This window comes from Epinephelus lanceolatus, chromosome 3 (assembly GCF_041903045.1).
Source record: "Epinephelus lanceolatus isolate andai-2023 chromosome 3, ASM4190304v1, whole genome shotgun sequence".
NCBI classification, from domain to species: Eukaryota; Metazoa; Chordata; class Actinopteri; order Perciformes; family Serranidae; genus Epinephelus; species Epinephelus lanceolatus.
Window position 1 is genome coordinate 35,100,960 of NC_135736.1, and position 24,559 is coordinate 35,125,518.

The window sequence follows — 24,559 nt, forward strand, 5'->3', positions numbered from 1 at the left end:
ATAAATGTAGTCAAACAGAGTTAAGGTAAATGGATAATGTTTCTGAAAAAAACTTTCTAACCTCAAGTTTAGTTTTCCCTCAAATTGAGGGTTTATGGCCTCTAGCAAGTGCATCTCGTTTCATCCCTCTAGGATCTATAAAAACATCCAAAACTCATGGAAAAAGTCCAAAATTTAACAATCTGAACATAGGGCAGTTTCCTAAATAATCAACTCGTCTTTTGAAGAGACCAAGTTTGTATACTTCATGATCCTGGCGAGCGCTGCTCCTGTTGTGAAGCCAACAGCTCCTCTCCGTTGACTCACGTGAGATAATAAAAGCCAAATCCCCTCTCGCTATCCACCAGAGCCTCGGGAGCTTTGCTGGACTGATGTTGGCCCCAGAGGGAGGGATACGGGCTGGTCCCAGGTCAGCCAGGGTCAAACCCCGCTCACTAACGCCCTACCGTGATTATTACCCACCCGGCTGCTCTCAGTGTAGCGCTCAACATCTGATTGATATTAACTCCACTCTTGGCCCTCCTTGCTAACCCACTCCCCCTCCGTACAAACACACACACATACAGATGCTTAATTCCTTTCAGGTTTGGGTGATGACGCCACAAACCAGCCGAACCAGCAGTGTTTTCTCTGTCCCTTTGCTGCTGTGGGTAATTTTCCTAGAATTCTGACCCCAGACATCTCCATTACTCCGCAATTGAGGGCCCAGGGACGGTGAAAAATGGCATCTCTGATGTCTGTCTTGCTAGGTTTGGATTGGAGGGGCTTATTAGCCATCTATCTTGTTTTTCTGTGGACTTAGTAGATTGTGTTTTCAAAGGAAAGTTCCTGTTGCGGACATCACCACACATCCCCCCCTAAAAACCACAGTCAATCAACAGGCTAAGACCAGTGACCTGAAGACTGTAAGGAGTGAAGTAGTGAAGTGTCTGCTGAAATGTCCTCACATAATAGATCTTTCTGCTGCTTTGGAGCTCACACAAACTAGCTGATGCTGAAACCTTAAAGATGCACTCCCTGTTTTTGATATAGTGCCCCCAATTCCCTTCAAGCTCACTGTTGACGGACTGTCAGCAGTATTGAGTCTCTATGCGGCCTGGTTTGTTTGGTATTTCAGCCCCTACAATTACTAAATCACTCAGCCAGATTTAGTGGCATCCAGTGGTGAGGTTGCAGATTGGAACCAACTGAATCTTCTCCTGTGTGCCAAGTGTGTAGGAGAACTACAGTGGCTGACGAGAAAACAAAAAATGTGAATGGCCCTGTCTTGAGCCAGTGTTTGGCGTGTCTGTTTTGGGCTACTGTAGAACAACATAGCTGACACTATGTTGAAGAGGACCCAATCCATATAAACGGCTCAATCTAAGATAACAAAAACACAATGGTTCTTAGTTTCAGATGATGATACACTAATGAAAATGCTGCAAACGTCTTGAACCAGTGGCTCTTTCTTCACTTCTGAGCATTAAAATCCTCTAACAGGAGCTACTTGGTGCAGATCTAGCTGTTTCTACTCCGCCACATATTTCTAGCATCCAGACCAATCCATTGGACACTGGGATGTGCATGTCTTTTTTAAGGGTTTTTAACTTTTAAGATTTAAAATATCTGAAAACATCAGTCGTAGGAAGGGAAACAGCCTGTGGCTCCGTGGTGCTGAGGGACACTGTTAAAACATCAGGGGGTGTGTCTTTAAAGAGTGTGAGAGAAAAGAGAATAAAAAGCAAGGCTGAGAGAGTGGGCATAGGTGAAGACAGAGAAGCAGAGACATCTTTCACTGCAAGCTCATGGATTGATTACTGAGCAGGCCTACGGGGCCAAAGCACAGGGGTCCAAAGTGTCAGGGCCCTCCCAGCCTTCATCTGCAAAATGTCACTCAAAGTAACAGGTATTGACCAGAAAGAGACTAAAAAGTATCCCGAAGAGACACATAATAACTGCAAAGAGATACAAAAGTGACAAAAAAACAAAAATAAACTCATCAAGACACAAAATAACTACAAAGAGACACAAAAGTGACCAAAAATAAGCTCAACAAGACACAAAAGAGACACACATTAACTAAGTGTCAAAACAAAAACCAAAAAGAAGCAAAATGATGTCTAAGAGACGCAAAATAATTACAAAGAGACACAAAAGTGACCAAACCCCCCCAAAAATAAGCTCAACAAGACACAAAATAACCACAGAGAGACAAAAACTACCATTAAAGACCCAAAATGATCTCTAAGAGACACAAAATAACACACACAAAATGAACTTGAAGACAGAAAAAGACTACAAAGAGACACATAATGAACTCAAAGAGACACACAATGACTACAGAGACACCAAATAAACTCAGAGAGACAAAATGGCTACAAAGAGACAACACGAACTCAAAGAGACACATAATGAACTCAAAGAGACACATAATGAACTCAGAGAGACACCCAATGAACTCAAAGAGACACAAGATGACTGCAAAGAGATACAAAATGACCACAAAGGGAAACAAAATGACAAAAACGTGCATAACAACTGCAACACAACAACAAAAATAACAGCAACAACAGAAAAAGAGGCAAAACCACCACAAGTCCGTGAGTCTTACTCCTCTGCAGGAGAGGTGATAGTGCCTTTCACATATCTGTGGCTCATAGGAACCATTGCCTCATAATCTGCCCATGTGCAAGCTTCAAACTGCAATGTTTCGTGTGGGTGGAGTATACACATGAGATTGTAAGCATCAACATAATGTATTAACTGTGTTCCCCTGAGTTTCCTCACAAAAAAAATAACAGAGAAAAACAGGGAGAAAGTAAAATTTGAACTTTCTGAACAGGCAAACAAAGTCATTTATTATAAAACAGCCGGACTGAACCTCCGACCTCACGATGGCACTCCCTGCATATCCTCCACGCAGCTAGCTGTAGCTGCAGCCAGCACAGGAACAGTCAGGAGCTTAAATGATAAACCCTTGTCACCTGACACCAAGACAAAGGCCACCAAATACAAATCACAGCTAACCAGTATTGATTCGACACTTGTGAAAAAGCACAGCTGCCCAGAGTGACACCAACGCTAACAATGTCAAAGCACAGGCAGAAGCTAACTAGTATTGATACAGTGTTTAGCAAGGAGCGGGGAGAACAACAGAGACGAGACAATTCATCCCCAACTGTGACACAAACGTTTGCTGTGACAAATGACATTTGTGTGCAGACAGAGCAGTTGGGGGGAGGTAACAATCCGCTGATGGGCCCTAGCCTTGACACAACGCTAGCAAAATACAGCCGTTAGCAATGACAAACGGCGCCCAAACCAGGCTGGGAGAGTGACACGGTGTGGGTGCTCGCTTCAGGGTGAGGTCAAATCACATCACAGGCCACATCTGTTCCACAGTGAGCACTGTCACGTCTGTCCAAACTCTCTGTTCTTCCTGTTCTCTCGCTCCGAGCCTCTCTCACTTATTTTGGCTTTAAACATCACCTCCTTCAGATTTAATGGAGACCAGCCACAGAGATACAACACGGTCACTCCCGGGGGAAGAACTCTAACTGCTCCGACATATTGAGATATCTACGCCTCGTGGCTATAAAGCCGGAAAAGACAATTAGCATTTTTCTGCCTAAATCAATACTCACTTTACTGTATCTTTAACACTGATGTGATATGAGCGTGCTGGCGTTATTACCGCCGCAATTAAGAGCTCAGTGTGATGCTAAATGTGTTAAAGTCAACACAGAGAGCGGTTTTAGTCTCATTGGTTTTACAGAGGCAGGTAATGGAGGGTTTAAGTGTCATATAAATATGTCTATTGACAGAGGAGCTCGTGATAATACAAGCAGGATCCTAATTAGCGCTGGCAGCTGAACAGATATGTACAAACACAAACTGCCCCTGTCCACTAAACCTACACTTGTAAAAACACTGGCACACACACACATTAACACACAGCCCTGCTCCATGTAAATACAAGTGGCCATTCCGAAGTCAGCCTGAAATCGTATCCATTGTGCCACGTAAACAAACTAGCGCCTGTCAGACAGTCTTAACCCCCGTGGCCTCCGTTCCCTCTCAATCTGGCCCTCACATGGAGGAGGACGAGCTCCATCTGCACTCGGCAGAGCAAAAGGGGGTAGTGCAGAGCTGTGACCCCTGAGACTCATTGGACCTGACCCCATGTTTTTAAAAAAACACAGTTGACATCTTTGTGTCACGCTAACGAGAGGTGAGATAAATCAGTGTTTGGTTTCTGCTGGCAGGCACCAAAAAAACATTTTAAAGTCCAAATTATTTTGAATTATTCGAAATGATTTCAGCTGCTGCAATGACACTTTCAGAAATATCTTCACCCTTGTCATGCTGTCTTAAAATCAAAATTTGGTATATCAAGATCATGACTTTTATGGCATTTGGTCTTTATTACACAACAAACACAGGACAAAGGTTCCTAAATTGACTTGCATGGTGTTAATCTCTAGGCTTGTGCCAACTAGTGATCGGATTGTATGATGACGACTAAGGGGATAATTGACAATAGGATTTTCCTTCGCCAAAACTGAAGCGATTTAAACTAACTCACTATCACAGCTAAGATGTCATTAAAAATCATTTCTAGAGTCTGTGTGCCCCCCAGTGCTTTTATTGACGCCTGTATTTTAAATCCTAAAGTGACCCTTCGCCTTTGTAATGGCCTGTCAAGCTGTCGGAGTACAGTTACCATGGAGCCCACACTGTAACTAACTGCACTCCCTGATGAAATATTATCATATTTTTGGAAAACTGAAAGAGTGATTCCAGAGAGAAGCAGACAGAGGGGTCTACAGTCTGTGTTTGAAGGATATATCCAGGATGTCAAAGTGACTCAGCAGCAACAACAGGTTAAAAAGACAAAGATAGTTAGAAGCTAAAGCCGAACTATAGGCTACAGATCACAGTGTAAAAGTGAACCACCACATCACTGCTGATCGCCACACAAGACAATGAATATAAAGGGAAACTTCACTGATGTTGAACCAGCTGTGTGGCATCGCAGTGTGTGTAGATGAGTGTGTTTGGCTTTGCCCTCTGTCTGGGACCTCCGGAGGAAGTCACACACCGTTCATCTGCGCACACTCTGATGACACAGAAGTTTCCCTGCTTCCCTTCACTGGTTCCTGTACAGCAGGGTCGGCCTTTTTTTCACTGTTATAATCATTAAAAAGCAAAAGCAGCATGTGTATACATTCAGTAGGCTATATCTTCAGTAGCTAGCTAGCTAACCCTACACTTATCAGGGTTTGATTTTGGTTTTGGAACAGGGAAGAAACGTATGTCTTTTTCCAACCTCTCCAGGTAAAGAGTATCATTAATACACGACAACATTTAGCTCCAAATCCATAAAACCAGCCTGAAAATGAAGGAAATCTGAAACGATTAAATTAGAGTCAGTGGAGCACAGCTGTGTTGTTGCCGGACCCTGGTCTGAGCCGGGCCAATGCTATGCTATGATGGGTCTGTCTGCTTCCAGAGACAGGGCATTTTTTTCTTTTCCACTTTGCTTTTCTCTTTTAAACAGTAGTGAATAACAAATACCCTGTTTACATATTCTGTCCCAATTATACTCAGAAACGTGCTTTGGTGCAGTGGAAGTGATGCAATAGAAATTTGTTTGGAATTAACAGAAGAACAGCAGGGTGGATGATGAAAGCAGCAGTAGTCATCATGGTTGAACAGACCAAATAAAAAAAAACACCAAAGACACTTAAATGAACAGTTTGGTAACATTTTGGCATTTTGAAAAGTATACTCTCTTTCTTTCTCACAGATTAATGAGCAAATCTTTATCAAAGTCGTGTGTGTTCAGCCTAGCTTAGCATAAAGACTGAAAGCAGGGGGAAACAGCTAGCTTGGCTCAGTCTAATGTTCAAAACTTTCCCTACTAGCACCCCTAAGGCTCACTAGTTAACATGATGTATCTCATTTGTTTAATACGTTAAAAATCGACATGTTTGTGGTGTTAGAGGGAGTTAAATATTTTGTGACAAACAGCAGCGTATCCATTCGCCCAGCACTTTTTTGCCATGTCTCCAGCCATGACGTGGGTGGCCAGATACAGTTGGTGAACAGGTTTTGGTATGGATCTCTTTATGAGCACAATGGTACCAAACTTGGCAACCTCACTACGACAAGTCACTGTCACTGTTCCCAGCTGGTCGACGTGCTTTGTTTTTGTTTTTTGCTTTTTAAAATGTGAACAGTACCATTCTGTTGTTCCCCTGGTGCAGATCAGTAATTATGTTGAACAGCTTCTCCTTTTGCAAAAAAGACGTTTAAGTCCTGGAGTGGACACATAGTTTGCACAACAGTAAACGATGAAAGGAAAAAGAGGATTTAACTAAAAGATGATGGATGATATACTAACGGCTATGCTTATATGGCAGCAAATGAATGGGAGCAACCACAACGAGCAGACACTGTCAGTGGTGTTGAAAGGGGATGTAATGGTTACTCAAAACTTCTAGCTGGAAACCATCAAAAGCATCTCAGGGATTTACACTGAGAGCAGCAGCAAGAAAAGACCATAAACACAGCGATGGAACACTGTAATCTTTCCATTAGCACATGGCCACAGAGAGTATCACACTTTATGTCACCACCTCTACACACAGTTGGGAAGTCACCTTAAATGTGATGCGTTACCATTCTAACATGCACATTTTCTCATGCTATGTAAATGTCATCATGATGTAATCATATCTGCATGTGGCCAGTATAGTAGCAAACATCCCTGAGAAATATCAGCAGGATGCATCCACTCTGCAGAAAATAGTGGCTGGAAAACTAGTTGACACAAACTGAGTAAAAATCAAGATCCAGGGGGATTTCTTTGAAGGTAAAGTTGTGTTTGTGTGTTGTGGATCTGTTCTCCATTAGTTAGTATAGCATGAATGCATACAGCAGCTCACATGTGACATGTTTTGCAACTGCCTACATTTGCGAGCACAGTTTGATTGCTAAACTTTCATTCATTCATTCATTTTCTGTAACCACTTATCCTGTTAGAGGTCAAAGAGGGGCTGGCGTTTATCCCAGCTGACATTGGGCGAGAGGTGGGTACACCCTGGACAGGTCACCAGACTATCACAGGGCTGACACATAGAGACAGACAACCATTCACACTCACATTCACACCTATAGGCAATTTAGAGTCACCAATTAACCTGCATGTCTTTGGACTGTGGGAGGAAGCTGGAGTACTGACACAGGAACATGCAAACTCCACACACCTTGGGGTTTGAAGCCTCCACCATGGCTTTGAACCAGGAACCCTCTTCCTGTAAGCAGACAATGCTATCCACTGTACCACCCTGCCGCCGACAACTTAACTTGAATCTATATAAAACTGAATACATATGACTTGTATGTCTGCACGCAGTCTATGATCTGTCAGATGTCATTCACTTATATTCTAAATCAGATTAGGGTTGTATGGTGTCTTTACAACTTCCATCAATTAGATTATCTAACTGTGTAGGTGTAACCAATGTGCGGGTCCACAACGAAGGACATGAATATTCCAACTGCAACATTCGGTAAGGTTTTAATAATATCATTAAGTTATCTGATCCCATGCTTAGTATAAATCAACATATAAACAGTTAATTGACTGAAATATTGTTGATTTTCCATGAAAACTATTTGCTTATTGCCATTTTTTAGCTTCTGTTACAATTAGGACCGACATGCGCTTTATTTGTAGCATCAGACAGCGTTCATTTTTGGTTTAATTCCTCACAAATAGTTTTCCCTATTGAAAAACTATAAGTGGTTTGTAATAGCAGACACACATGTAGGTCGTTTACCTTAAAATATGACATAGGTAGGTAAAAAGAAATCTCCCCTATATATAAAAACATAATACCAATAAAATTAAATTTCAAATACATGTAAAAAAAAATACTGACATACTTGGTGTATGGAAATTAGATTTGTTCCATAATGCTGACAAAACAATTTTAAGAATAAGCCATAGGAGAAATGATGTGCAGAAGACACCTCAAGAATGTGACACCTTCCCTTCATTAAGAGACAATGTTCCTTCAGTTTCCATTCATAGAAATAATGCAGATGTTATGTAACTGTCCAAGGGTTTAAAAATAGCCAACCTCTTGCCACACAGACTCAATCTGTTACCTCAGGTGGAGCAGAGATCACTGGGTAAGTGGGGTGGCATCCAACTGGGCAACATCCCAAAGATTTAGGTTTGCTGACACAACAGGTATGAAAACCACCTGTTTCAAAGCATAATGCGCTACACTAAAGGGAAGGAGAGAAAAAAAATGCCAGCTGGCTTATCTGCAGCAGCAATCAGCTTCCAAGAAATCAAATCACTTTAAGGAATGTGGATGTAATTGAATTGGTAGTGAGCTCCCTCTGGGTCTATGACAAACTGATTCCCTGCAGGAGGGTGAAACAGTTCCTGTGCTCTCAGTCCAAAAATAAACTCACAATCAATTTCAAGAGTTGTTTACTTGAAGGAAGTCACATTACTTAAAACTACTATGAATGAGGTAAAAATCAAGGGGCCACATCAAACAAACTAGGTTTTGCATTGCTGTGCTTCTGCCCATAACCAAAAGCTACCTCAAGATATTTCCATTCCCCAACACAACCTTTAAGCTACTTAAATATAACAACAAAGGAGTCTTTGAGGGCATCTGTAGCAAGAGAATCATATTCTCCATTAACCACAAACTATTTCCTGCATTTTCTCTTCAATAATTCATGAGAGGTATGACTGATATTTCCCTAAGTTTCCTCAGTCTACCTAACCATAAACACACAGGGCCCCCAGATGCATATATTAGTGACTCACATGTACCAATGCTTTTGTTAAGCAGCTATACTGCAGCTAATACCCTCTAAGAGCCATACATTTGCTAAGATGGCTAATGAGGCTAAAAATCCTTGACAGGAAGGAGTGGATGAATAGTCTTTTAGTGGTTTTATTGGCGTGTGCCACAAAATTCAAATGTGGGATACAGTTTAACAGATTCGGGACCTGTCAATAGTCGGATGTTTTTACTCTGTATTATGCTGAATTGTATGTGTAGCATCCAATTTAAGTATTAACATAATGGATGTCAGTTTCAGTTAATTTTGCTTTCAACAGCCCGACAACCATTAACTTGTAATGACACGGTTCATTTTTAAAGAAAAAGAAACGCAAAATGACCCGAATACATGAGGCCTTTTCTTTTACGCTGGCACTCCTGTGACTTAGTGAGCTTTTGCACTTCAAACGCTATCTATTTAGAGGTAGTGAAATCTTGATGTTTTGTGATGTAAATGTCTTGCTGTCTATTTTATTTTCTGTTGGCTTTGCTGGCAGCTAGCCGGTTAACCTGACTCCCAAAAAATGGAATTACAACTTCTAAGTGCATCACATGATGCCATGGGGCCCAGAAAGACTTTTTCCAATAGACTAACTCGGGAAAGAGACATCTGTAAATCAGTGGATACATGTTTTTTAGCTTTACGACCCCTTCGAATGACTTGCTTCACTATCTGGACTTGATCCATCTAGTCTGATAACATTTGAAAAGTCTAGTAGAACCACAAGACTAGGGTTGTGCCGATGGGCGATCCGATCGCCCATCAGCGATAGAAGGGTTGTTTCACGATGTCTTTTTTAAATGACGGTGCAATTGCGAGGTGTGGGGGGGAGACAGCATGTGTGTGGAGCATGCTGACGAGATCGAGGCTGAACGAGGCTGAGTGAGAGGAGACAGAGGCAGGTTGCTTAGTGAGAGAGCGGGGGGGGGGGGGGGTCAACGCCTCCGCCCGCTCAACACAAGTATACTCGGGTGTACTATAAGCAGAGCGCAGTCATTCGGGCTTTCATAGTCGAGCGCACTTCCGTGTTGTAGTTTCCTGTAAAAATGTCAGTGAAAAATCCCCACGATGTGAAAAATACATGCTGAGCAGTCACTGGTGCGCGGAGCGGAGTCCGCACGGTCGTAAAATCTGAGCTTTGCGCGCACAGGGCTTGCGGACGTCCGCTTTGAGTCCGCGCGGACCTCTGCGGAATCCGTTCCGCATATGTTCCGCCCGAGTATGTTTGGGCCTTAACGCGCATGTCGCGGAGCGGTGAACAAACCAAACAACACAATGTCAGGAGAAACTGAAAAGATATGCCGTCTATGTAAAGTCAACTTGCTAATTAAGGAGCCATTACATGTTCAAGAGTTTTATAAAGCTGCTCAAACGCCAAAGAGAGGCTATAAGTGAACGTGTCAGCGGTGACGCGTTTGGATTGGGTGAGAGCGAGCTAGCGGCGCCGCTCATTTGGTAACACCATCCCAGTGGCAGGACAGCGTTGCTCGAGAAACACGGTGGCCACCGCCCCCCCCTGCTAACCCCTGGTGAGTAAGCGTCTTTATTTTGAGCTGCAAACCCCCTTTAGCATTGTTAACTACGTTAACACCACTAGCCATGGTGACGCTGCCAACAGCGCTAACAGAGCTAACAGTGATAATAGTTAACAATGCTAAAAGGGGTTTGAGACATTTACTCACCAGGACGACTTGGGAGAACAGAGGGTGGGCACAATGTTTCCACAGCAACACTGTTGGGGCAGGACGACATTACAAGCGGTAATCGCCAAATGAGCGGTGCCCCTAGCATGCTCCCACCAGAGTGGGTTGGTGCACAGTGCAATAAACTACAGAGTTGCGAAATTAACCCATAGACCAACATGTGTGTTGACATCCCTATTTACAGCCAGGTCTTGAGTCCCAGGAAATTAGACCACACAGACCAGGGTGAAATCAAAGCCCCTTACAAGCACATACCTTCAAATGTATTTCTGTTATTGTAAAACCATCTTCCCTATTGAATTATTAAGAATACTAAACGTGTCATACAAAAAGCTTTGCCTAGAACTTCAGCTGAAGGCTCAGAAGCAAACAATCCTTCAAACTGCCACATCAGAGAATAATACTTTCTCTTAAGAAAACATATGCTAATGACTCTGTTTTGACATCCCAAAGAACCATCAGGCAATTCTGAAACCCCACCCTATACTGCGAGGAAAATCTATGGCCAGGAGGAGAAGGCTTGACAGCTTTTTGATCCCACCCCAAAACAAAGTCGACAGCAAGTCAGCGTCCCGCAGCGGGACAAGTAAACAAACCACACATTGATATCACATGGATAACAGACAAGTCGCAGAGAGAGTTAAAGAGTCATACGTCATGCAGCATAACATCCTTTGGATCTAAAGGAGCAGCTCTATTAGGAGCAACAAGTTGATAGAGAAAAGAGGGTGAGTTAGCTTTTGGAGAGGAAGGTGAAGAAAAACAAGGGACTTACCCGACTTGCGCTTGGAGCCATAGTCCCTGAGGGAGAAACAACACAGGAGGGACATGGTTAGTGACAGCAGATGCCGCTCAGTCAACAACAAAGCATGTGGTCACCGCAAATGGATTGTGACACTACTACACGGCAAAAACTGGCAACTGCACTAAGGAAGAAAAAAAACATGCATGCAGTCGGCTTTAGACCACTAAGAAACGCATGTGTTTGAGGGAGAGGGAGAGACGGAGAGTAAAGGATGGAGAGGAGGGAGGAATGACTCTGGCCAGCTGCCCGTACTCCCCGCAACAGACACAAATTAGTCATGTGACTCCAAAGCGGCACCACCATCCTCTTCCTATACTCCTCTTCCTCCCTCCCTTCCTTGCCCTGTCAGAGAAGAAGGCGACCTCTCCCCACATTAAGAAGAAGGAGGATCAGTTGCTTAATGGATTCTAATGGGATTATGCCACAAGGCTAAGCTATAGATGGGGGGTGACACAGAGCAGTGTGTGAGGTTTGCTGTGCTGAGCGTGTCTGCTTCTGCCCTTGTCTATAGTGACTTTCGGACTGTGGCGGCGTGGCAATTGAGTTAAAAAAGATAGAAAGCAGGAGAGATCAGGTGAAGACAGCCTGCGCTATTTATAAAAACGCAGACCTGACAATCTGTCCGTCGTCACACCCAAGTCTCCCTCCCTCTCTGCCTTCCTCCGGCCCTCTTTCTCTTATGCTACTAAGAATCAATGTGTCCTTTCCCGAGGCCTAATCAAAACCCTCATCTAACCTCAAATTCAGCCACGTCATCCTGCCGCAGTACAGATGAAAATGAGACACAGGCAGCACAATAAAACCAAAGCACGGTGCTGTAGTGAAGAGCTGAATCCCACTAGAACCTTCTCTCCCATACCCTCTGTCATTTAAAAATAACCACCATATAGGCAGCGATATCAACCCCCAGACAGCAACAAGGGATATAGAGACCAGAAGGTGAAGTGTTTTGTGGATGACTAATAACAACATGACTCTCATTTCAAGAGGAGCACCAGATTGCAGATAATGACTGTCGGTACATCTCAGTGTAACAGAGGGATGTGTGTGAGGCAAGTAGGTGTATGTACACATATTGGTGTTGATGCTAAGGCAGTGAGCAGCTGCCCACCAACAGGCGATGTGTGTAATCGATCATAGGTGTTCCCATAAGATTCGGGATCACTACCCAGCTGCAGGAGCATCGTTCCTTGGGACAGCTGACCTCGCTGGCCCTTGTGAAACAGCCCATTTCATTAATGAGGGACCTCTTATCTTGCCAGATATGATGCGGAGCAAATAGGCCTGGAAGTTTATATTGCAGTGCCAGGAGAGCAGATAGTGTTCAGGGCAGTGTAGCCAGCAGTCAAGGTAGTGCCCTCTCACTGTATGAGGTTAATGAAAACCTCCTCCTGGCTCTTGCTGCGACCGCATTGAGGCTAATAAAGAGACATCCTGACACAAGTGCTCTACAAGAAGACAGCGTAAGGGCAGGCAGCACACACGCATGAGCAGAAACCATGTCTCATTTCAGATACAACAGCTCCGGATTCTTGAGTGTCACTGTGCTCGTCCTCGCTGTCTTTTTCTCTACCCGTCAATCCATTCCCCTGTGATCTGATGTGTCCGTCTCTTTGTGACCGGCCACAGCAGATGAATAAAGCCTTTATACCGACATCTCCACCATGATCGCTGCGTGCTAGCAACCAGAATATGCTTCATTGTCACCAAAGTGGGACACAGAGGGAGCGGGACTTAACCCCTCGCCTCACCCCATCCATCTCAAGCCATGCTGGACACATGACCTCTAATACCAGGGGAATGGATAGTATTCAAGTCAATGGCCAAAAACTTTCAATGAGTTGTACTGCAGAGTGTCTGGATGCGTCTCAGTGGAAAGTATGTTGTGGACAGACCAAGCCTCAGAGCTGGCAGGGTTGTTTGCCAGGATGTTTGCCCTTTTCGCTCTGGGCTTGCCGCAGTGGCATTAAAGATGCTGATATCCTCTGTTGGGGTGCAAAGGAATGTTTTACATATCCAGGGAACGTTAAGTGCTGTGTTCACATTTCTATTTGCCAAGGACTCTTAAGTTGCCCACTCTCCATCTTTAGCTGTCTCTATCAAAGTCATTGTCAAAAATTTGGTAAACTAAAGTCTAAAATTAGGTACTACCTTTGATTTAATTACAGTAAAGGCTTATTTGTGGTCTATGTTAGGTACGTATACAGACACGGACAGAGCCTTCAGTCCATTCTTTGCTTTCATGTTGTCCGTATTTGTGCATGTTTTCTAAAAACTTACAACTTCAGCAGAGCAGTACCACTGAAAATTGTTGGGGAAATTAAGCCTAGTTTAACCGAGACACGACTGTAAAACACAAAGGAAGCATTTTAATAATGGGGTAATGGAATGAATCTGTAATCTAGGTAAAACTATTTTTCACCCACATGTCACAATATATTACGACCTCCTCCACTGTCGCCATGTTTGTTTTTCTCAGAAACTTTGACTCTGCCATCTAGTGGCTGTATCTACATCAACTTCAAGATGGATACAACACTTGAAATTGACATATCTGTTTCTTTTTTTTTTTTTTTTTTTGTTAAAGATTATTTTTTGGGCTTTTTGCCTTTAAAGGACAGGACAGATTGAAATGGGGTGAGAGAGAGAGAGTGGGGGTTGACATGCAGCAAAGGGTTGCAAGCTGGAGTCGAATCTGCGACCGCTGCTGGCATCGCCTCTGTACATGGGGCGCCGGCACTATCCATTACGCTACCGATGCCCTGACATATCTGTTTCCATAAACAAAGGGAGTATAGATGAGCTTTAAGTCTTACTTTAATGTCACAAAACAAACACTTGAAATTGATCGTCTAATTCTAGAATAAAACACAGGAAATTCCTCAGCCACAGAAGCTCACCTTAACAGAAAACATCCTATTACTTTCACTACTCTCGGCCATTAATTTCATTTCCCAACATAAAATACTAGTATACACTTGCTCTTGTCCACTCTTGTAGGACTTAACAGAGAAGCAGGGATTCAGGTCATCTGGGCAAGAGGCCAACATGAACAGCCCTAACAACAACTACTGCTGTTTACCCCTTTATAAACCTGGATGCCTGTCTGGTTTACTAACACTAGGAAATGTTGGTATGTTTCTGCAAACCATAAATATGTTACATTTGTGCATTTCATACATATTATATCAATGTTTCTTTCGTGACGTAATAAATGAGCTTACTTTGTCATGATGGAGGTGATGGTGAATAGTGTGTCACCTAGGTGTGACACCTGTCAAGCTGCAGATCACTTTGACACCAACAAACAACAAAACCAGTTGTATTTTAGCAAGTCATGGCTGTGTTTCCGCTAGCTTTTTAGGCTCCAAACGTGGGTGTTTTATAGCGACTCATCGACAGGGATAGTACCAAGACATCACTATGATTCCAGCCAGGATTGTCCTACCTATTTTAAGCCAAAACATGATCTTTTCTTAACCATAACCAAGTGTTTTTTGCACCTAAACTTAACCACATGTTAACCGAAGTGTTGTTGAAATGTAAAGTTTTAACATATTAGCTACATAATAACGTGCAAATGTATCCATGGTTTGCAGAAACCTACAATGCCACATTTTTTTTCTTGCAATTGGTGGTGGTGGGTGGCTAATACAGGGATGGAAGACCAAACAGTCATGAAATAATTCAACATTTTATTTATTTTTCACGCTGCTATTTATGTTGTTTTTTAAGCAGTACAGAAATGGTACACATGTGGTTTGAATAAAGAAAAAAGCCTGCTAATAGTTTATGTATACATGACCAAAGTACAAGTGACCCAATGTGTAAAAGGATTTCCTCTCCATCAGCCGAACTGCAGAGGTAGTTTTTATATGCATGCTGGATGCCTGCTGGGTTAATTGAACAAGCGAATGGTAAATGATCTACATGGAGTGACAATACAATAGGTGCAGGCGTGGGACCTGGAAATGGCTGGTTGTAACTTATCAAGGAGGTGAGGACAGGGGCCAATGAATGAGTTTTGTTTGGTGGAGAACAGCAGCAGCATGAAAAGTACTTTGCTATAGCAAACTCCCAGGGAGCCTGCTAAGCTATTCCTGCTGTGCATGGTTTGAAAGGCAAATACGACCTCGAAGCTCTATAAACAAGTCCCAATCAAGAGAAAGGCAGAGGCGTAAGCAGTTTCTGGTCCAACTGGAGATGTCTATACAAATCACTCAGCCTCCGAGTGAGTGTCTAAACTGAATCTGCCCCGTATTTAAATCTGTGAGGGTTAATTGTTGTAGATAAATGATCAGATGCAGTTGCAGAAGATAGAGCTGTTGAAGCCTTTTGTTAATCCTGACACTGCTGATTGGATCGATAGCATGTGGTTTTGCTGTTGTTATGGAAAGCAGGTCAAAGTAAAGGTTAGCTTGTATCACGTGTAGCATTAAGCATTCACAAAGGGCTTTAGAACAACATGCCTGCATGACATCCAAGCATTATCCCACTGGAACCGCTCAGGAGGCAAACAATACTCAACACATAGCCACATTCGCCATGCTAACAACTAGCTAGTGGCTCATTAGCAGCAGCATTAACCTAGTTTTGAGCAAGAAGGAACATTAATTCTGCAACAAAGCAAAACAGAAGAAAGATGTTTAGCTTGTTAGCTAAGCAAGTAACATTTAACATCACATTAGGACTTGCCAGCGGGAGTGCAGCTGACTATTTTTGGCTTTATTTTCAGAAGTATGGGTTTGGAGGCATCTGCAAAGCATTAGGGCACAAAGGAGGGGCAGGAGAGGGCAACATGTAGAGAGAGGGTGGGAGGATGAGGAGGGAGTGCAGAAACACAAGGTCCAGGCTCCATCCAGTGACCTGAGTCCCTGAGGTTGAAATCAAACGCTTCCCTCGAGGGGCTGAGCAACCAGCTCCGGCTGGCAGCTCTCTTTCCTACGTCTCCTCGAGGTACGGGGAGGAGGAAGCGAGGGGTGAAAGGCGACGTGAAGAATACATACTGCGGTGGTGGAGAAAAGGGTGTTTTATGTGGCTAGGTGGAATCTCAAGGCCGTATTTTACAGCCTGTAGAAAAACGCTGCACTGACTCTAGTGACAGTTTGTTTTTGCAAAGAAGCTGGATTTTACAATTTTAAGTACACTTCCAGCTTGAAGAGCAGAGAGAATTTCACAGTCTTGAAGTGATTTGCTAGTGGTGAGGTGAGATATTTAACATGCTCACATTAGCACGATCCAAATGTGAGCCCAGAAGAATCTGCTGTGATGCGACTAACATTCACACACCTTTCCTCCCATTTTAGAAATTAAGTTTAAAAAAACAATTTATGGTGCAATTAAGATATTTCATATTTGATACAAGGGGTCCATATTTTCGGGGGCGTAGTAGCTAAAAGAAGCATCCTCAAAGGTTTTTATAGTGACATTAGGAAAAGAGCAGCTGCGGAGGATCTCAGGGATTTAAGGTGATAGGGAATCTATTATATAGGAGGGGCAAAGCCATTGCATTAATAAAAGTGACTAGAAACAAGAGCATGAGACTGGCAGAGTTAAGACTAGTCAATTAAGACTGTTGAAAACTCCTTGTAGTCCTGTTAATAGCAGGACTACAGTTGGTGGTACAGTTGGTGTTCACACTTGTTGTACTCAGATCTAGGCCCTGGTCACTGATATGACGGCCATCTAAATGTCTTAGTGACACTGAGTCTAAAGTCCATGCTAGGCAACCAAATGAAGTCCATGTTAGTGTGTGTATAAATCTGTCAGACATAGTAAAGACAGGTATGTATATCCTGAACAAAAACATCAACAGATGGGCCTGTTGAAAACACACGCACACACACACACACACACTTCGTCACACTTTTCATCACACACTGACATTTCGTCACAGTGTATTCTCTGACCACAGCTCCATGAAGCAGGAGTGCCTGCATGCACGCCTTATCAGTTCCAGTGCTTCAACCTCTAGACATTGACTGTCAAGCAAGAACAGATGTGGGAGAGTACGGTGAGGCGGACCATGTGGTGTACATTAGGGTCAGGGAGGTCAGCTCAGCGGTCAGCTGACTACGGTGATGTTAGTCAACTGTTTGCTCATGAATGGCAGTTCTTTTGCCTTTTGTTTTTCATGACATCACCTATTTCTCGTCTGTTATCTACAGCACATGGGAGTGTATCTGAGCGAGGATTATGTTGGCTTTTAAGGGTGAATGAAAGAAAATCACCAGCTATGATCACATAATAGCTCCCATAGTTCAGGTTTTATCCAGAGACGGAGAAATAAATGCATGAACGTGCCATTTGTGTTTTGCAAATACTGTATGACTCAATCCGTCTTGCATGCTAAAATTGCTTCGATCGGCTTGGAGAAGTGGGAAAACTTAATTTTGATTAGAATTTTGTTGCTCAAAGAAAACCCAAACAAGTCCAAAATACTGTATTTAACAGCAGGACATAATGATAAAAATATTTACACTTTCTCTTCCCGATCGCTCCGGGCCAGTGGGGTTTGAGTAGTCTTGAGTGTTTGGATCCCATTACAGTTCCTTGCAAGTCTGGCAGTGTTATTATGGTTAGATTTGTTTGTGAACAACAACAAACTCCAGCTACAATCTTTATAGAAACTTTCAGTGGTTTAAAATTGTAAATCAACTTAAAAACTGGTCCATGAAGGAAATGGATTTACTCATTAAGCGCATATGAGTGTGCTGGCAGATAAAAGGCTAATCAATGTGTTTACAAGTATTAGCATATGGCTGCAAGTTAATGGCTCTTAATGGCCCCCCGCTAGGCTAGCCTTCAAGACCAGTAAATAAACACTTCCCGAGATTATCGCCTTAGCCTTTTTCTCTCCCTTCCTCCCTCTCCCTCCTTCGCCCCGTCTCTGAACTACACACCCCATTTCATCCCTCAGCGTCGCCAAATCCGGACTTCAGCCCTAACCCTCCCACCTACTAAGTCCCACAAGAGCCCCAAATTACCCTCAGCCGTCCCCTGTCTTCTAGCCCGTATGGCTGTGACAAGGCTAAAGCTCACTGTGGGCATTAGCACTCCAGATGGGGTTCAAGGAATCAATTAACCTCAACACTCTCCTGTACACACAGTGCGGACACACTTATTGTACACACAGAGACATGCGGAGGTTGCAGATATACAAAAATATTGGCAGCTGAGGAATATTTTTAAACAAATAAATACACACAGTTTTCCTCCCCTTTTGAGGAGCGTCAAGGCCCTGATATACCTGACACAGAAGTGTGCAGTTGATAGATTTTTTACTTCATTAAATATGTGCATGTGCAGTCGCTGCAAACTATCCATATCTACAATGGGACACAGATACATTTTAGTCTGTGTACATACACTGTTGTGGAGGTGGGTGTGGTTAGTGGTCAGCTGCAGGGGAGTGGTGTGGAGGGGTGGCTCATGAGAGCAGTACCAGGTGAGCTGATTAACACAGCTGCTGCTGGTTTGTTCTGATTACATCTCTCCCTTTTTAATGCACTAGTGTGTTGGCCCTGAGAGGACTGCAGCCAGACAAAGGAGAAGGACACAGCCTGAGTTTGAATGGACTGGGAGACATGTGCTGGAGGAGCCGGGCAGTCATAGGCACATGTTGGGCAGTAGTCAATAAAAGTATTGCATATAGACAGAGTGCTGAATCTGTTTGTCTGTGCTGGAGAACAAGCAAGACGGCTACAGCTACAGTATATAATGTAACAGTGCCACAAGGCAGTGATAAAATGTAAACTTTGAACAAAGGTAAAAAGATATTCTTCAAGAGGACACCTGGTTTATATTTTACTTTTGGATTACAATATTAATCTAACACAGATCACACTTCCTCATTTTTGTATGCTCACTGCTAGTCTAGCTTAGCCAGACTTTTCGCCACAACACTGTATGTAGCCAGCTGCCTTCACGGACACTGGAGTACAGAAGCAGATTGAGGGAGCCACTCTTCTCTCCCTCTGTGCAAACTCCGTCCAAAGTCTGTTAAACATTAAAACTAGTTAGTGCTGATCAAATATAAACCAAGACTCTGTTACTGTGTTGCCTATTTCTCACCTATTTACTGACTATGTCTCCATGAAGCAGGAACGCTTTCATGCACTTTTTATCAGTTCCAGAGCTTCAACCTCTAGACATTGCTTGTCAACCAAACACAGATGTGAGAGAGCATGGTGAGGTAGGCCATGTGGTGTTCATTAGGGTCAGCCAGGTCAGCTCAGTGGTCAGCTGACTAGAGGTCTTAGTCAAGGGATTTTCTACTGTTTACTCATGAATGAGCATGTATACAGCAAACTTAGGAGTCAGTGTTTGCCTTTTGTTTTTCATGACATCGCCTATTTCTCGACCTGGCTGTTGGGCTGTTGCTCAAACTACAGATTGGTCCAGGGGTGTGTTTTAGTGCTTGTGGAGGAAGAGGAAGAACGTTATTTCTTCTTTCAAAAGGTACATATTCTCTCTTTAAATATAAGCTTCCAGTCAATATCAGTAACTGAGCTGGACACAGTTATGTCACAATACTCCCCCTCACTCAGTAACACAAACACAATACCACTCACTTATTCCTAATTAGGCCAAAAACACCCAACCTGTCTTCACCCCCTCACCAGGAACAACCCCGCTCTTTAGGCAATCCCCTTAAAGAGCCCAAAAGCTGACCAATCACATGAGTTCATGACTTATCCCAGTAATAATCTGATAATCTTGCAGCATCTCTATCCTCCAGGCACAAGCCAAGGTCGATCCCTATTGTTATTCATGGGGAGGGTTGTGAGGGGGCATGATGAATGATGATAACATCACCCGTGTCTCGCACTACGGTAGCCTATGGGGGCAGTGGCCAATATTTTCATCATGGCTGAAATGCGGTATGCGCATATTAATAGAGAAATTTGTCACTGTTATGGTCTGCAGAGGACAGATAATGCCATTTAGGCTGATAGTTATATGATTGCTATACCACGGCCCAGACAGATAAAACAAATCACGGCCCACGTCCCATGCAAATTGACTCGATAAAAATGCAAGATGTTGGAGAAAAAAAAAAGTACTAACTAAGAGAGGAAGAAAATCATGTCTCACAAAAAGGGAAAGGGGAGTCTAGCTTTGGAGAGAAATTCCATCCAGTGGAAACAGATCTCACACAGGAAGAGCGGGGTGCCAAAATGGACATAAATAGAGAGAGAAAGACAGAAAAAGACTCAGAGAAATGCTTGAGAAGCTGGTCAGACAGTGGATACATTTATAGAGGAGGGGAAACCCTGGGGAGGTTTCTGAGTGGACAACAGATTAGACCAGAGGCTGAACTGGATACAGCAGCTGAGGGGTGCAGAGAACTCCATTTACAGCTGTTTGTATTGTGAAGTGCGCCACCATGTGGAGAGTTACCAGAGAGTAGAAACGGAGATAATGTAGCTTGATGGAAACCTGTGATTTCTTACTTTTTGTCATTAGTCTGATGCAAATGCAGTGCATCACATTTTCAAGTTCATCCTTTAACAACACATCACACTGGTCACCTGGGCACAGCTTGGTCTCGGTCCAAAGGATACAGCTGAGTATTGCAGCCTCATTAAGAGCACCCCGAGGCGTGATGGGAGTGAGATAGGGCATGTCTATGTTAAGGACAGGCAGGCGTGCTGGATGAGTCAGGTTAGCCATGAATATAACAGTGAATGTTCGGTTTGAGGTGTGGAGCCAAGCAGAGTTCCTGAGGTGTGTTTACACCCACCACCTGGATACAGGGACACAAGGGTTATAGCCCTGACATTAGCTATAATGGCGGCAGTAGCTCAATCCGTGGGTACTTGGCTTGGAAGCCAAGGATTGCTGGTTCATGTCCTGCATGCACAAAGTACAGAGTGTGGACTGGTGGCTGGAGAGGTGCAAGCTCACCTTCTGGGCACTGCCAAGGTGCCCTTAAGTAAGGCACCAAACCCATGGAGCAGTAAAGGAGTCTCCCCTCTGATTCTAGACTACAATCGGAAGGATGAAGCAGATCATTTCTGACGCAGCAGTCCGTCTCTCCATACGGTAAAACAGAAGTGTTAGTAAGGTCTGTTTCAACCTCTTCTCATATCATGACCCTAGCCATCTCACAAACCCATTTAACACCAACATGGAACCAGTTCTGTTCCAATACCCGCACCTAATTTTGAGCGACCAAATATAAACTGGTTCAGAACCACAAAAGTTGGTTCTCTCCTGGAACCAAAAATTGCAGGTTTTCCTTGTCTTGAATTGTGAACCATGACGGCATCAGTGGTTGTGTCATATTCTACAGGCTGGAAAGAGAGGATGGATAAGTCAAAGAAGAAATCACTGGAAAAAAGCTTGAGCAGTGGTCTTAGTAACAATTGGTTCCTGCTTGGTTTTTGGGTAAAAACAAATATCTCTAATAACAACTAAAGTTTGCAGATAATCAGTGTAATCAGCGCCGATTCGCTACTACTGTTATTTCTTGTGTGCACTCTGCAACACCCTCCATTGATGACACATCCTTGATTATGATGGTTCCGCACAAAACTTCTAGAAAGGCAGGCTGGTTTCCTTGTTAGAACCATGTTTCCAAGGATCCTGAGAAGAACCGGGTCAAGAATCAGGGCTAATTTGGTGGAAGAGGCGTAATAGTGATGCACAGGGCTCCCTTTAGTGTATCTATGCAATGCACAGCTTAAACACAATGTAACACCTGGTTAATGTGTGAAACAGTTGCGGTTAGACAAAATAAAAGGGTGGTTAGGTTTAGAAAAGAAATCATGTTCTGGGTTAAAATAAGAACATCACCCTAAATGCATCACTTGACTGACATCAGTGCGCAACAACTGTCTGTAAATTACTAAACGTTACATTCAAACAATGGTGACTTTTGGTTTGACTCGGGATGTTGGTACATAAATGACACAACGTTACCTTAAAAAAAAACACTAACTTTTGGTTTCACATGGGACCCAAACTCTCCTGAGTGAAAGTCTGGTTTTGTTTGACCCATTTATCTCCCCTCCCTCTCACCATACGCAGACTTTTTCACTCTTTATACTACGTCAGTTGCTCTAAGCATCATGTATTGCTGCAGATGGGGATGCACTGGAGTTAGCTGGAAGCTTTGTGTATCTCATAAACACAGTTAAGGGTGCTTTTGGCGTCGATGTCACACACAGAGAGGCTTGGAAAGTGAGCCTTAAAGTGTTCTTAACTAGCAAATATGTTAAAGGAAGGACTTAAACAGAACAGACAAACGTTTTATTTAGATCATTTCAGAGAGAGAGATATGGAGAAATAAAGCTACACAGTATTTTCTAAGAAAGATGCTAAGATTAGGAAAAAAATCGGAAAAATAAACATAGCAGAACATTCTTCTTAAACTCTACCCCAACAATCATGTCTTCACCCCTCAGATTCACTCACGTCTCCTTGCAGGGGCCTGAACCCACAGGTTGGGAACCACTGAACCAGAGGGTATAACACTAAAAAGAAGAATTGGGCGGTTCCCATGTGTATGAAAGCGCCTAAAAATGTCTCCAACTGTGTAAATGTGCGCACACAATGTCTGCGTTTTGACACATAAAAATGTCATGAAGCTGTTATGATGAAGTCAGTCCTTTGATATCAGCCTTTTGTACTGCAGGAGAGAAATATCCATGTTTTTGTAGTTTTTGCTTCTGCAGGACATCAGAAAGCAAACAAAAAGACCAGAGATCCTGCTGAAGGGTCCACTCAAAATACATTAAACATCAAGGGCGCTCGGCTTCAAAAAGCAGCAACTGATTGCACAAGAGTGACATCAGATTGGAGTCTCACTTCCCACTGAGCTGCAGTGCTGTGCTCCGCAGACAGGGGTCGGTATCCCTCAAACGCAGGCTGAGGGGAGAGGAAACTGTGTCTGGTGGTGGGATGTGCTCGAGGTCTGTGTGCCCTCTGTGAGCTTTGATTGATGGGATAGTTCCCTGTGCTGCACTGCGAGGCACGTGGCTCCTTTTTCTAATCAGATCATAGTCAGAAAATTCAATCTTACAAGGTAGAGCAGGAGAGGAGCTGGCTATTGTCAAGGCATGAGTCATTTAATGAGATTTCATAGAGACAGTATACGAAATAAGACGTCTCGGTTTGATTCAGTCATAAAAAATGGCACTAAGGCTACTTCACCTTCTACACTTTATCCTAATTTTCAATATATTGCATCAGCTGCCTTGTATATAGTCTTGCGCCTTGTGCTCCCCTGTTTCTGACCTCCTCATCTCTCTAAGGATCCTCCCCATCAGCCTCATCTCCTTCCTCCTTTTCCAGGAAGTGATGAAGTGGACACATTTCATCACCCTGGTAGATACAGCTGTCCCAGCCCGCTCTATTCATCACACTCATGTACAGTCCGGCCCTCCCAAAGCTATTACTGTAGCAAGCCCGAACCCCACCTTGACAACACCCTGTGAGTAAGTGTGTGAGGAAGCTCAAGTGAGTCAGACACTGCATCGGGTGGGTGGATCGGTGGGTGAATGAGTGCATCCATGTAAGATGATGGCGAGGGAGAAAATAGAGCAGAGACTGTAGAACACAGACGGGAGGTGCACTGAAATAACCTGATAACAACAAAGCGGCTGCACACAACAAGCACGACCAAATTAGTCCCGGAATAAACACTCAACTTTTGTCTTGCCACCGTGTCTCCTGAACGCGAGCATTTTGAGATATAATTGCCTGAAGCGTACAACCGCTCCGTTTCAGACGGATCGATAAATGCTCACACATGAGAGCACATACATGTACACATAAAACCTCCCACAGGCCACACGCTCGGCTGACCACTCCTCACCACTCTGACACACTTAAAGCGTTTAACCCAGTCCACGCCGGCGCTGTGCACCGCTCGTGTTGTGCCGTGCGGTCTCCAGTGAGTGCTATTGATCCTTATAGTGAAGGGAATGGAGCAGCTTATCCATTAAGGCTGAGTGAGTCTGTCGCCTGTCTCCTGCTCGCAGCAGACGGAGTGGAACAGACAGATGACTGGGAGGAGGAAGACAGAGATGGGAGACTGGGAGGGGAGGAGAGATGCTTCATAACTCCTGGACAGTGGAGAGGATCAGCACAAGATGGAAAGAGATGGGAAATCAGTGAGGAAAGAGAAAAGAGAAAACCTGCAGCAGGAGAGGAAGTCAGTTTATTTATAAAGCACCTAAGT

The 24,559-nt window shown here is 43.6% G+C and overlaps 1 protein-coding gene across 7 annotated transcripts in view; it reads right to left on the minus strand.

Annotated features, from left to right (window-relative positions):
- sh3pxd2aa (SH3 and PX domains 2Aa) overlaps window positions 1-24,559 on the minus strand; it is a 140,720-nt gene that overhangs the window by 53,907 nt on the left and 62,254 nt on the right. For all 7 annotated transcript variants that reach the window (XM_033623480.2, XM_033623478.2, XM_033623477.2 and 4 more), the window contains exon 6: window positions 11,341-11,366. In XM_033623480.2, coding sequence (XP_033479371.2) covers window positions 11,341-11,366 — 26 coding nt within the window. The remainder of the gene's footprint in view (window positions 1-11,340; window positions 11,367-24,559) is intronic.